The 13,996-nt window shown below is 40.8% G+C and overlaps 1 protein-coding gene across 8 annotated transcripts in view; it reads right to left on the bottom strand.

The window, feature by feature from the left end:
* cdc42bpab (CDC42 binding protein kinase alpha (DMPK-like) b) overlaps nucleotides 1-13,996 on the bottom strand; it is a 93,569-nt gene that overhangs the window by 49,674 nt on the left and 29,899 nt on the right. For all 8 annotated transcript variants that reach the window (XM_030046998.1, XM_030046996.1, XM_030046997.1 and 5 more), the window contains exons 2-5: nucleotides 12,516-12,607; nucleotides 6,619-6,702; nucleotides 5,417-5,512; nucleotides 3,522-3,670 (exon numbers count right to left, since the gene is read on the bottom strand). In XM_030046998.1, coding sequence (XP_029902858.1) covers nucleotides 3,522-3,670; nucleotides 5,417-5,512; nucleotides 6,619-6,702; nucleotides 12,516-12,607 — 421 coding nt within the window. The remainder of the gene's footprint in view (nucleotides 1-3,521; nucleotides 3,671-5,416; nucleotides 5,513-6,618; nucleotides 6,703-12,515; nucleotides 12,608-13,996) is intronic.

Below are 13,996 nucleotides of genomic sequence, written 5' to 3'. Positions count from 1 at the left end.
CCCTGTAACTCAATGATTACACACTATTTGCACCCACCCCCACTTCTTTTCTCACTCTCATTGAATGTCTCTCTCTGTCTCTCTCTCCTTCTCATAAACACACACACACACACACACACTCTCTTTCTCTCTCAAAGCAGACAGATGTGATGCTGGTCGGCACAGAGCCATGCTGGGTTGGCCTATTGAAATGTCTGTCAGGCCCCTCTGGGAGGCCATGCAGATCAGTGGCCACTGAATGAACACACACACACACACACACACACACACACACACACACACACACACACACACACACACACACACACACACACACACACACACACACACACACACACACACACACACACACACACACACACACACACACACACTCCCCCTCTTTTTCTTTCTCTCTCCACACACGCCATCTCTCATGGGACAGGCCCAAAGGGAACAGAAGGATGACCTTATGACTCTTTAAATTCATTTTAGCTTCATCAGCATCAGAACAGAATTGGAAATATGAATTTCAAACAGGCCAGCATTGTGGCTAGGTCAAAAGAAAAAAAAAAGAATATGTAACCACACAAACTGGCCTTATGCATAAAATGCCACAATTAAGACATCAGGTTGATGAGGCCTATTATATAAGTAATGGCTTGATTTTAAGTCAGACATAGAAACACTTCCAAACTCATGTGGTGAGACCAAAAAAAAAAAAAAAAACAACAACAACAACAACAACAAAACAACTGCATCACTGTGCCCCATCAGGAAGCCAACTGCAAGCCATCAAGTCTATATATTGAAATGTTTGGAGTTCAAAGCATCTCTCACAAGCGGTACTTCTGTGTGAACAGCACCGGCAACATTTCTTTCAATAGAACAGCGCCTCCCTTATGAGAAATGTCAAAAATGACATGCAGCATATTGTTTGCCTTGCATGAAGACTCTGAAGGAATTTCAATTCTGTTTTTAATTGTGCTGGGCTTCAAATCACTTTATGCACATTCTTAAGGGCTGCTGTGTGCTCTTCCATCACCCACTTCTATCCCATTTAGATATTCAATCAAAACGTTCACCATTTGGTGACACTTTGAAAACAGAATATCAGGGCTGTTGGAACCTGCTTCCAATGAATCATGATGGAATGGACTGGAAAAGTCCTGCTACATACATGGGACTAATAATGTATAACACTTAATGGGTACAAGAATTAACTGCAATCTCACTGTACGGCACACAAGCAAAATGCACAGCACACAACAAGGACTGCTCCATACCAGTGAATCAACCCTTGACTCTACTATGACAGAGCTTTGTGAATACAAATGATCAAAGTCCTTCCATAGAACTCTGGCTGGGGACCCACCAGACATAAGTTCACAATCTAACTTTTGGTGCCAACCTGCAATTTGGCTACTGTTGCTGCACTAATCGACTGTCTTTCAGTGTTTTTCAGATTCTGGACCTGGAGCCAAAGGTGGGTCACAGGAGAATTGGAATGGGCCCTCAAATTATCCTAAGAAAAATTGGAATCCATTGCTGTTGTTAATATGGGTCCAAGGAGAACACACATGGAAACCACTGTTCTGCTGCAAGGTCACATGTAGGCCATTTATATTTCCTAAAAAGTGGCCTGGTTGTGTGTGTTTGGTGTGACTGAAAGTGACCCATGAATACAGAGTGGTGGGTTTTCTTTCTAGTGGACCTTAGAGCCTTCAAATTACATGGTTAAAGCATTGTCCTTTGACTTAGTCATAGGGATTAGAAATATTAGAAACACCCATCACAAACATACACACACACCATTATTGAGATATACAGACAGACTCACACTTAAATACACACAAGTATACACACATACACTCTGATCAACAGAAAAGCCAGCAGAACACACCCTTCTCAGGGGACCTGCCTGGCTGCCTCCACCCTCCACAAACCAAGCGTGCCAATGTCCCACGTGTGTGTGACTGGGAGAGAGCAAAAGCAGGGTGGAGGGGTTGGTGTATGAGAGAAAGGGGGTGAGGGGTGAGGGGGGGTAAAGCCACCACACCTCCTTCCACACCCCATCATTACCCTTCCAAAGCATCCACCAGGGACCTTAAAGAGAAATAGCAGTCCCTCATCTGTCCATCCCTTTCTCTCTCCATCCACTGCTCTGTCTCTGCTACAGCCACCAACCCCCACCCACAGCCCCCAGATAACACCATGCAATTAGTGGCTCCCCATCTCTCTCTCTCTCTGGCTCTTTCACTCCCTCTCTTTACTGCATATTTATTCATATCACTATGTGTCTGTCTCCCACACTCAGTCTCTTTCTTTCTGTTTGACTCAACACTGATGTGTGAGAGATCAATCCAAAGGGTGCAGGCACACCCAAAACCTTATCCTACCAGCCACCCTTCCTGTCTGCATTCACACTCTTTATCCTTCACTTTAGTTCCCTCTCCCACCACCTCTCACTGCCTCTGTCTATCCTCCATCCCTCTCACCTCAAAATAAAACTGCAGTTAAGAGCCCATGGCAACAGCGATGCTGTCATTATGTGTATGGGCCAACATGACTACTATCCATGTGGTTGAGTACATTTCCTGTGTGTTGGGGGGAAAGAGTGTAGTTCCCATTGTGAAGACACCATATATCCCATGAGCACCTCAGGGCATCTTTTATTTGCTGAACATATCTCAATATCTAAGTTGAGGAGGAAAGTGGGTTTGAGGGCCTGGGCTTATGAATGGTCTGCTGTGACATGATCCATTTGTTTGTTGTTCATTATACTGAGTGAGAGTGGCTGTGGTGTGTGTAATTGGAAACAGACATTTGTTTCCCCAGAGAGAGACTTGTATGAATGAAGCAGGGACTTGAAAAGTTATGAGCACAAGTAACATAGAACTACATTAGACAAGATATGATAAGAAAATATATTTTGAATTGTGGTAAGCATTAAATCGTTCAGATTTTGTACTTGAACACTGAGAAATACATTCAAAGGGTTGTGATTAAAAGATAATGGTACAATAATCACTAATACATTGTTACAATCCAAAAATAAACAATTTCTATTAAACTACAGTATGTATAAGTCCCTGGAAGCCCCTAAAGGACATCACTTTGAAATCCACTGGATTAGATGAACAAAACTAAACAAAACAAAACAACACAACACAACACAAAAAAAGAAGATGGAAATCATGGCTCCCACACACATAAACCCAGCCTTACCTGAAAATGTAATATAGCTGGCATATAGTCAATTAGTGCAAGCTGGCACCCTAATATATACTGTAGTACACTAGTCATTGCTATTGACTATGTGACCAGTGAAGTGTGAACCCCTCACCCCCCCCCCCTCCCCACAGCTGGAGATCTGCCTGCACGGCAAGATAAATGTAAATCCATCAAACATTCATCATCTGGCCTTATTGCCCAGGCCACTCCCCATCGAAAAAAGGTTCCAATGGCAATGGTAGTACAAGTAATAAGTAATAAAATGTACACAGACACAAACACACACACACACCCTGTCTGCTCCTCACCTGTGAACATAGTGCAGCTGATGAACAGAGTCGATGGCCAGCACCATCTCAGCCAGGTAGAACTTGGCCATCTCCTCTGGCAGCCGGTCCTCAAACTTACTGAGCAGAGTCAGCAGGTCACCACCTACATAGTAGTCCATGACCAGGTACTGGAAAGACAGCGAGAGAAAAAAATAAAAGAATAAAGGGAGCTGCAGCACAGTACACTAAAAAAAGACGGTACCGTATAAAAAAAGAGAAATCAATGTAACAATATAAAAAACACTGGCAAAGAGCAAGAGATAAAAAGACGAGAGTGATATAAAGAACGGCTTTTAATGTCACCATTATATTAACTTGAATGTCCCTATACCAGTAGTATGTAGTAAAGCATATTGCATAAATGGGCAGTTTTTTATGAGCAAATTGTGAACAACAAAGCCAGAAAACAGCCCAGTACAGTCCACTATGATGCCAACAAATTTCCATAAGTGGTGCTAGCGTACCGAGGAATATTAAAAATGTTGTCACAAGCTGGTGCATCACAAAATAGGTAGTATAATATATTTTTAATGTCTTTTTAAAAAAAAAAAAAAAAAAAGAAAAAAAAAACAAATGAAATACCAGCAAGTGTTTCATGGAAAATATAATGGTGGATCATTTAGGAAATGGGCATGCAATGGCAGAGCCTTCTGGGGAAAGGAAAATGGAAAATAACGAAATGACTTTCTCATTATTGTGTTTGGTTAGTGCTTCATTCCATCTTTGCAGTTTGAAAAAAGGTTGAAGTCTGCTCCACATCAATTTGTAGCCTTGCAGTCCCATTACACGGCACTACATGCTACATGTGCATTTGTTTCACTGTAACCAACTCCTCAAAAATGATTTGTTCTCAGTATCTTTGTTGTTTGTTCTCTGATCATACTGTAAAGTAATTTACTTATTGAAGGGATTTGTGTTATTACATAAAAAAATATCAAAAAGAAATAAAGGGAAAGCGTGAGCTGATTCAAAAAATGAAAAGAATGGCTCTCATAGTCCAAGGACAAATACAACAGGAAACACATTTCAGAGTTAATGAGTATATCAAGTCATGTATCTGCAAACTGTGCTTATGTGTTGACCACGCAAAAAATGAGCACTCTTTTCTCCCTCCCTGCTCTTTCTTCTTGATTTCTCCTCTCCTTTTTTTTCCTCTCACAGTACAGTATCATTACTGTGGAGGGCATTCAGACAACAAGGGCCTAAACAGTCCTTAACTTTTGAGGGTTTTCCTAAAAATAGACAGCTGGACGGGCTGTGGTGTATATTTTTAAAGCCCTGGGGAGTGTCCAGGGCAAAGCATTTGTTGTGAGAATGTGGGAAATGGAATGAAAGGCACCACTGGCATTTGAACTTAGGGTCAGGGAGAGAAGACAGACGGTCAAGTAAGTGATTCTAAACCAATCAGAAGAGCCAAAGTATTTTCTTTGGTTCTTTGTGTAATTGTTCTTCTGGCCAACTTCTTCTGTTCAGTTACCTACTATGCTATGTCTTTATTGTACTACTTAGTTAAGTGATGAATATGCAGTCCAACATTTAGCAAATAATCAGCCATTACCCGGAGGTGGTACTCTATTATAACAACTGAGCTAGCTGACAAAATGATGAAAGTGGCAGGTCCTAAGTGACAACCACAGAAGATCATGCTTATAATGTGTAGCTCCCAGACAAATGTTGGGATCTGTGTGAATGTGAAGCAGGGTGGTGCTGAAAAGGAATACGCCTGCTCAACCAACCAGCACAGGACAAATAAAATTTAAAAAAAGGTTTGTGGTGAGCTTTTGGACATACCAGCCATTGTGACTGATACAAAACAAACATTCGTGCCCACACACACATACACACACATGCACACACAAACAGGGTGATCTTACCAGGTTGTTGTCATCCTGAAAGGCGTAGTGCAGAGTGGTGATCCACTGGCTGTCCCCATTAACCAACACGTCACGCTCCTCTCGAAAACATGCCGTCTGAAGACAGAGATTAAAAACTTCACACTTAGCAACACTTGTAAGACGTAACAGATGCTGACCACAATTAGTGTGAGCAGAAACACTTTAATGATAATTAAATAAAAAAAAAAAAAAGAAACAACTGCAACATTCACTCTACTTAATTGCCACTGGTCAACTGTGGCTGTCTGCAGTCAGTTATTTCTGAATAAGACCACCAAACTGACCAATGCTACAGTCTGCGCCAGAGGCAGGGTCAACTACACAACAGCATCTCCAGAGCTAAAAGGGATCAAGTATCTTGCTAAAGGATCCTTCAGCAGGAAGGATCCTTTAGCAAGGACTGAGGCTTAAATTCAGGCTCCAGATGAAGGGTGGTCTCCCCTCTCATTTAAGTGCAGTGATGCCCATATATACCATGGTTTATAATAGAAGTTTGCTTCCACATCAAATATCAGGACATCTTGATGTAAGTGGGAACACACAAAAACAACATCCAATAATATCAGATAGCAGTTTCCAATATCTAATGTTGCAAGGACAAAAGGGGAATCTCCGCTGAACATCAATGTGAAAACTTCCTCAATGCCTTGAGACACACTCTAAAGTGATTAATACAAGCTGAATACACACAGTCTACGATATATTCATTGTCCTACTTCTTTTTTCTCATGCCTAGGCTCTTGCACACACAGCAGCCACTTTTGCCCTGTGAGGCATGAGGTATGAGGTATGAGGCATGGAGATGGAAGACCCAAGGGACCAATGGGCTGAATGCTCTGAATGACTGCCAGGAGGTCAATGAGAAAAACATGCATCAGCAGCACGTGCGGCTCCAACAGTGATATCTGTCACCCACTGTTTGTCCATTTCTGGTCAATTTGACAAAAATGACCAGCTGTTGGTGTTGTCCTTCAACAAAATCATGAGGTATGAACGCCTTGTGAGATGTAAAATGTTTTTACTGCCAGATTATTAGTAGTAATTTTTTTGTATCTCTCTAGGGGAGAGACAAAGGCATGTCAAGTTTTATCTTTGGAGAAGACCCCCCTAGTGCTGCCCTAACCATCAACTGGCAAATTATCTGATACCAGAGTTGGAAAGTCATCATGGGTGGTACTCACCTCCGCTCGCTTTAACATCTCCCACTTGTTGAGAATCTTCATGGCAAACACTTTGTCTGCATTCTTCACTTTCACCACTGCAACCTGCAGACAGGGAGAAAGGTGGAAAAGGGTTAAAACACCTTTAGTACTTTGTACTACAGTATGACCAATAAATGAACAAGGCATTCTTTAAAAGACAAAATAAAATAAAACAAAACAGACTGCATTTTTACACTCCTATCTATGAGACAATAGGAGAAAGTAAGAATTAGGACAGCAAAAATCATGCATATTAATCATCATGATGTATGTACGTTATGATCACAATTCCACAATAATCATTAAATAATAGTGAGCCCTATGAACTGTAAAACAGTCAATATATTATATTTCATGATTATCAGTATTATAACTAATAACAAGTTCTTGTGATATTAACCCGTCATTGTTTTCAGAAGTTGTTCTGCGGCATAGTGAATAAAAGGATGAGAAATATTGCCACAGCTCATAAAAACCATTCCCTGTTTGTTGGTCCATTATCTGCTTTTCCTTTGAAGCTGATAAATCTGAAGCATCATGTATCAAAGAATGGGGAAAGAGAAGCAAAGGAGGGTAAAGGAGAGGAAACAGGAAAAAGGGGTACAATGAAAGGATGAATGCAGAAGAAATCAGGAATGAAAGAAAATCTCAGGGGTGAGAGCAAGTAGGTATGATAAGGGAAAAAAAGGTGTATGCAAAGAAGTAAAGGGGGAGTGAAAGAAAATCTATGAGGAAATCATCAAGGAGGGACAAGAGAAAAAGGGAAGAAGAAGAGCTGGAAGAGAACAGGGACGAACATCAGGGCCAAGGAGAAGGGGAAAGCCGGGACAGGAAGTGACCCTGGACACTGAGGTGTTGACCTCGGAGGCTGACAGACACACACCACCTGGATCTTCTTACACCCACTCTCACACTCATATAACACATAAATTTGATTCATGCGTCTCAACACTGAACAGACAGTTTGTGTAGATGTGGCCTATCACAAAAAAATATGATTGTTGTGTTCATTGGGAAACAAGCAAACAAGTCACAAAAAGTTTGAAAACTTTAACAGCCTAGAAAATTTACTTTATATGCCCAGATGGACATTTTCTTGAGTTTGAATAATGAATGGCCCTTACTGGTAAATTATACAAAAACATGAAAGCATACTCTATGTCCATATGCCTGAATATACAAACACATATGGTCCCCACTGAATGTGTATTAACTAAATGTAATGGTATAGTTTGAAACTCTGACTAGGAGCCCTCAATGAGCAGGCATTTAAAAAAAAACAAAAAAACATTAAATTTAGTATCCTCCCTCAGTGAGCAATTCTAAGGATTTGATCGACTGAAGCAAATGTTTATTAATTCAGTCAGCTATCTTATAATCATTTCTCACCTCTCACATTTCTGTTGTGTTTCTCACACCTTCTTTTGCTGTCTTAATAACCACTGCCATATTTCCTTTCACTGAAAATTGTTGAGCATTACCATAACCAACTTCCTCAGTTTTGGCCTCAGATTTAGCCACAAATGGAGCTGTCTGAGCTGTGGTAAACTGTTGAAAACCACATTCCTTCTTTGGTTGTTTACTATTGATCCTTGAAGGAGAAAATGATCATTTCTCTTGCCCCCCTCTGCAGTTAGGTCAAAGCATAAAGTCAAAACAGCATCCTTGGACCACGCAGAGTCAGCATCTTGCTGAAGGACACTCGAGGAGTTGGGAGGCTGACTGCCACTGAAAAACGTGAGCTTTTGTGCTGTTTCCTTAATCCTTATGCCCCCCTGCTGCCCTCTGAGTTTAATGATGTGTCTGTGACTACTGACAATGCAGCAAGTGGTTAGAAACGTTGTTGTAAGTTGCTGGAAAGGAAGAGGAACAAGAAAATGAAAGACTGTTGCCTCAGTAGTTGGCAGGTTATATGCTAAGAGCTGTAGACTTCATTACTAGGCCAATTCTCAGCAGAAAAAAATGAATGTTAGGAAAACCACAGTTACAGTTCAGAGTATTTCTGAATAAAAGGTTTTCAGTTACTGCTCTGTACTACTAGTCCATGTTTTCAGTGTAACTGATGGACAAGAATGACACAACTTAAAGTTTCAATAAAACAGGCTCTTAAATGTGACTTTGTCATGCATTATTTCTCCATCAGAGAGAGGGAGGCAATACAAAAAGAGAGAAAAAGACAGACAAAGATGGAAATGGGCTTCTTCTGTTCTGGTTTCGCTCTCTAGCATGAGCAGAGCTCAAAACCACCAATCTGTTTCTCAGAGATTACTAACACACGGGCAATTATAGACGTTAAACATACATGTGCACATACACACTTGATTACACATCAACACAAATAATACACACACACACACACACAAAAAGAAATATGAAAAAACAGAATGCACACATATATGCAGACACAGACATTAGTAAATATACGCACACAGATGAGTAGTGAAATAAACACAGGCGCCCATGATGCAGAGGAGCCTGCAGTCTATTAAATGAGCTGGGGAATGCTGCTAATGCAATACAATGATAACATTCCTGTACTGTTTGGATTTCCCCTAGTGATCCCTCACCAGAGGAGAGGAGGAACAGAGGAGGAGAAGAGGACAGGGGGAGCGCACTGTTCTTGGCAGAGGCTTGGTGTTTTTGTCCATTTCTCCATCCCTCCTTTCTTCTCGCTACTCTTCCTGTCCTCCTCCTATCCTCCCTCTGTTGCCTGGTGTCTGCTACAGGACTAGCCAGGGTTTACATAATTTGCTATTCAAACCCTCCAGTTTCCCCAAACAAACTACATAATGTGGAGGCCTTTATTTTGCTGCCACTGGAGATTATTTGTTAGCTGTGAGTTGCATATTTGTCACCCAGCCACACTGGTTAATCTAATTTCTCCACTGACCAAATAGTTTCCTGAATAGCAAAGACAGACTGAAAACAAGCTACTGCCAAAGTGTCAAGCAGGAGTGACAGACATAGCAGCTGAATGAATATTTATAGGCATGTGTGTTTATGTGGCTAGTGTTCTGAATAAAATGTTTATTGACCCCACACATGCATTTTTAGCTGTGCCCAGCAAGAAATGCCATAATGTGTAACACGGCCTGTTGGTCCCTAAATCCAAAGCAGCTTACTAGTCACCATGAGTGCATACACATTTAGTAAGGGTAACCACAGAGGGTGTTAAACCCCTAACCCTGGCAGTGTTTGTGTGATGCACAACCCATTGAGCTACACCACCCGACTAAGCCCCACTTGGCTCATTTGAGCTTGAGAAGGAGCAACTGAGTCCTAACAGGAGCACTCCCATAGGCAACAGGCCAGTGCACACTGCCCCATTCATCAGGACAACTACACAACATCATGCACCCGCGCCATTTCTCTCCCTGCTGCAGACAAAGGGAGGATGAAATCAAAACATCCTGCTCACAGCCCTCTCTCCTCCCTTTATCTGAGTCTGATTTTTTTTCATTCTTTCTTTCTTTCTGTGGTCCTGTGTCTCTCTGGCTGTCAATCTACATCTGTTTCTATCTAACCCTCTCTCATTGCCTCTGTTAATCTGTGTTTCTCTGTCTATCTGTGACTCTCTCCAGCTGATGTAATTTGTTTTTGGTTTTGTCTGACATTAAGTCAGCTGGGCCCAATCCCTGTAATATGACTGTAAAACAATAAGAGTTCATAACTTTGTCATGACAACCACTTTAAAGAAAGAATGGAAGTTTTGCAAGTCATTCAGCTATACCTCACCTCACAAAAGGCCTCCATCTATTATAATAAATAAATAAATCTAAAATACTTATTATTAGGGCTGGTTGGTATAACAATATTATATTGTTGTATATTATATGTATTGTAATATGAGATTAGATATCGTCTAAGATTTTGGATATCATAATATCGTGATATGGCGTAAGTGTTGTCTTTTCCTGGTTTTAAAGGCCGCATTTCAGAAAAGCAAATAAGTTCTCTGAGCTTATTAGACTGTTTTGGCTGTTCTGTTATTTTGCCTCTAGCTGCTTGGTCATCATATCCACATTACTATTGGCTGTTTATCAGAAACCTCTTGTGTGTAAATATCTAATGCAAACACAAACAGTTGTTCCTACAATATCATCGCCATGCCAATACTGAGGTATTCAGTGTAAGATATCATGATATTTGATTTTGTTAATATCACCAAGTCCTACTTATTATGGTGGCATGTAAATTACAACACACAGCACCAAGCTAATTTTAGTGAAGTGAATAAAAATTTTAGTTGTGTGAACACCATGGTGACGCTAATGTGATCTATTTTTTGTCACAAGTAAAATCCATAATAGCACAGCTGGCTGACTAGAATGTCTCTGTAATATTACCAAAAGGTAGCACTGCTTGTAGGTCACACCACATCACCACACACAGGCAGGCACGCACGCACATGCACACACACACACAGACACATACCAAAGGTCTCTGCAGAGGCTGAAGTCAGAACATTAGTATTTAGCACTGGTATTTCAGCTAGGTATGTAGGCATTTCTGTTTCTCTCCATCTGTCAGTCTGTCTTTTTCTCAGTTTCAATCTGTCTGTTTCTTTATTTCTATTGGCTCTGTCTTGCGGTATTTCTCTGTTTTGTGCAGATATCTGGGGAAATACTGGAGAGTGATGACAACAATAACAAACTAATGACAACTGACAGTGCTATTTGCTCGCTCATTTTTTTTTTTTTTTAATAAATCGAGATGATACAGGAATGATTGCATGACAGAGAGTAGGCAAAACCAATCATAAATTCCAAACAGACTCATCTAGTGTGTGCAAGGGGACACTGCAGTGTGGCTCATCCTGTCTGCAAAAAATAAGTTAAGAAAAGTCCTCTGTTCCCAAAACACATGTGGAGAAGAATGTTTATAGTCAATCACAACAAAAACAAAAAGATGAAAATGGTCAGAATGGAGATACAAGTTTTTTGCAGCATGCTGATATTACGTAAGCGTCCTGGCTGAGCACTGCACTTACTACCTGTTGCTTCAACATTCCCCAAAGCTGACATCACTCCCTGAAACTGGTGACAACTGTATTTCAACCTCCCCACTGGCAAACATGAAGATAAACACAGGTGATGGTTTCAGTGCTGCTTTAATTCATTTGACTTCCATGGGTCATTTGTGAAAGAGGGATTCAAGGAAAATTCTAATGTGATTTTAATTTTTACATTTTCCATCACTTTAATGTTAGTTGCAATCAATTTTACAGATATACACCATAATTAAAAACATTATCGCCATCATGTGTAGCCTGGAGTGGATTATGTGTTTGGTCCTGTGTGTGTGTGTGTGTGTGTGTGTGTGTGTGTGTGTGTGTGTGTGTGTGTGTGTGTGTGTGTGTGTGTGTGTGTCTAAGTGTCTATCCACAGCTGCTCTTGGAAAAGACACAGTTATGCCTGTACATTGAGGAGCTCCTGTAGTTACAGTGATTCAAAACCTTTGTAAAACGTTTGTTTTTGTTTCTTCCACTCTCTCTTCATTCATGGCCTAGCTCGCTGTACTATACTTTAAGCTACTGTACTGTATGATATTTGAGTCTTATTTTAATAATGAACTGAAAATACAACTGACTGCTGAGTCTCTACCAAGTTTTGCTCAGCACATAGGACAGTCTATAATCTGGAAAAGGAGAGATACACCTGACGGAGATCTGCACTCTACTGAGTACACTAGTCTGGTTAAATCTGTTTTTATCATACTCCTACAGTATAGTCTAAGCCTAAGACATTTTCTTAAGCTCAGAGACAAGAAGGAGCATATAAGGTTCTGGACATCCTGTGGTGTGCTGTTGCAAGCACTGTTTTGTCATTCTTATGCAAGGTATCTGCATAAGGTTTAAAACCCAGAAAGTATATTACCTCTCCGAAAGCTCCTCGTCCAATCACTTTGAGGATCTCAAAGTCCTCCTTGTGCAAGCGCATCTGCTTCACCTTGGCGGTGAAGGGCTTGGCTGCAGAGAGGAAACAGACAAAGTCAGGATAAAGTTGTATTCACCAATAAGGATCAATGAAAGGTACTTGACAAAGAAGAAAGTCATTTTCAAATTACTATACAACTTACTTACAACTTTTATGCCACCAAATTCATATGATTGCAAAAACTGAATTTGACTTTTATTCTCATTCCCTGGACATGGTTTCAATAATATACTTATGTAAAGGAAAAGCTTTACACAATAGTTTGCTACTTTTTGATTATTTGTGTGATAAAAAAAAAAAAAAAAAAAAGATTACAAACAAAGTAACCAAGACTGACCAACAGACTGTATAAAGATTAGCAAAATCTGTTATTGGATGGCTGGGTGTAAAGGTTAAGGAGTCATGCTAGCCAGCAGTGCCAACAGAGGTTCATAGTCATTTTCTGAGTGTCCATGACCCAAAATGAGCAAATTTATTCTAACCCTGTGACCCAGGCTAACAGAAGCATAATTGTGCAAGTGTCATGTGGAAACCCACCAGGGACCTACCATTTTCCCCATAGCTCATGAAAGGCTATCATGCTGTTCAAAATGGTCTTTATCAAAGTGTGAATGACCACCTGGATCTTTATAGCACACTACACCGGACACAGAGAGGCTGAATGATAAAGCTGCCTATTGTTATCCCTGCGGTTACAGTTCCTGGTAGAAAAAAGGACTTGGGAGGGATCTGCAAGGGCCGCCAGCGTTCCCTCACAAAGCTAGGGAGAGATTCCATCTATGGCCAACAAAGTCAGCATTTCCCTCATTTGTGGGGAGCTATTCAACCACTTCCTGGTTTACATGATCCCAGCATGCCTAGGATAACCTGGATTGGCTGTAAGTTCACTAAGGTCAGCCTATTGGTTACATTGATACACTGATTTTCCGATAATATAGAGGAAATATGTAGAAATATGGAACTCTTGCTAAATTGAGAAGTAATGACTGAAAACCTCCACACACAAACCCTTGCTACACTCAAGCAGTGCTTTAGGGCTTTTTTGAGTGTGTGTTTGTGTGTGTGTGTGTGTGTGTGTGTGTGTGTGTTAAATCAACAGTATTAGCATAATAGTATTTCTAGCATATGAACAAGCAAGGATGCACCCACAGTCACACAAAAATACACATCCTTAGATATGAGTTTTACACAGACACTTTGCTTAGCAAAAACTATCTCCATCCGCTTAACAAACATCTGTTTTCTTCTTGGCTGCTGCATAGCATGTGTGTGGGAACTGACCACCAGCCAATAGCTGGCACTCTGGGTCCTTCCGCAATCCCTCATCGACCAATCATCATGCTAAAACCGTCTGGTTGCCATGACTTCACAGAACCTCCACTGTTCAGGAAAAGGACATTCTCCCACTGTGAAAAAGGGAA

Source organism: Myripristis murdjan, chromosome 24, assembly GCF_902150065.1.
Source record: "Myripristis murdjan chromosome 24, fMyrMur1.1, whole genome shotgun sequence".
Taxonomy (NCBI): domain Eukaryota; kingdom Metazoa; phylum Chordata; class Actinopteri; order Holocentriformes; family Holocentridae; genus Myripristis; species Myripristis murdjan.
Note: the sequence above shows the minus strand (reverse complement) of the source record. Positions and strands in the feature narration are given on the sequence as shown.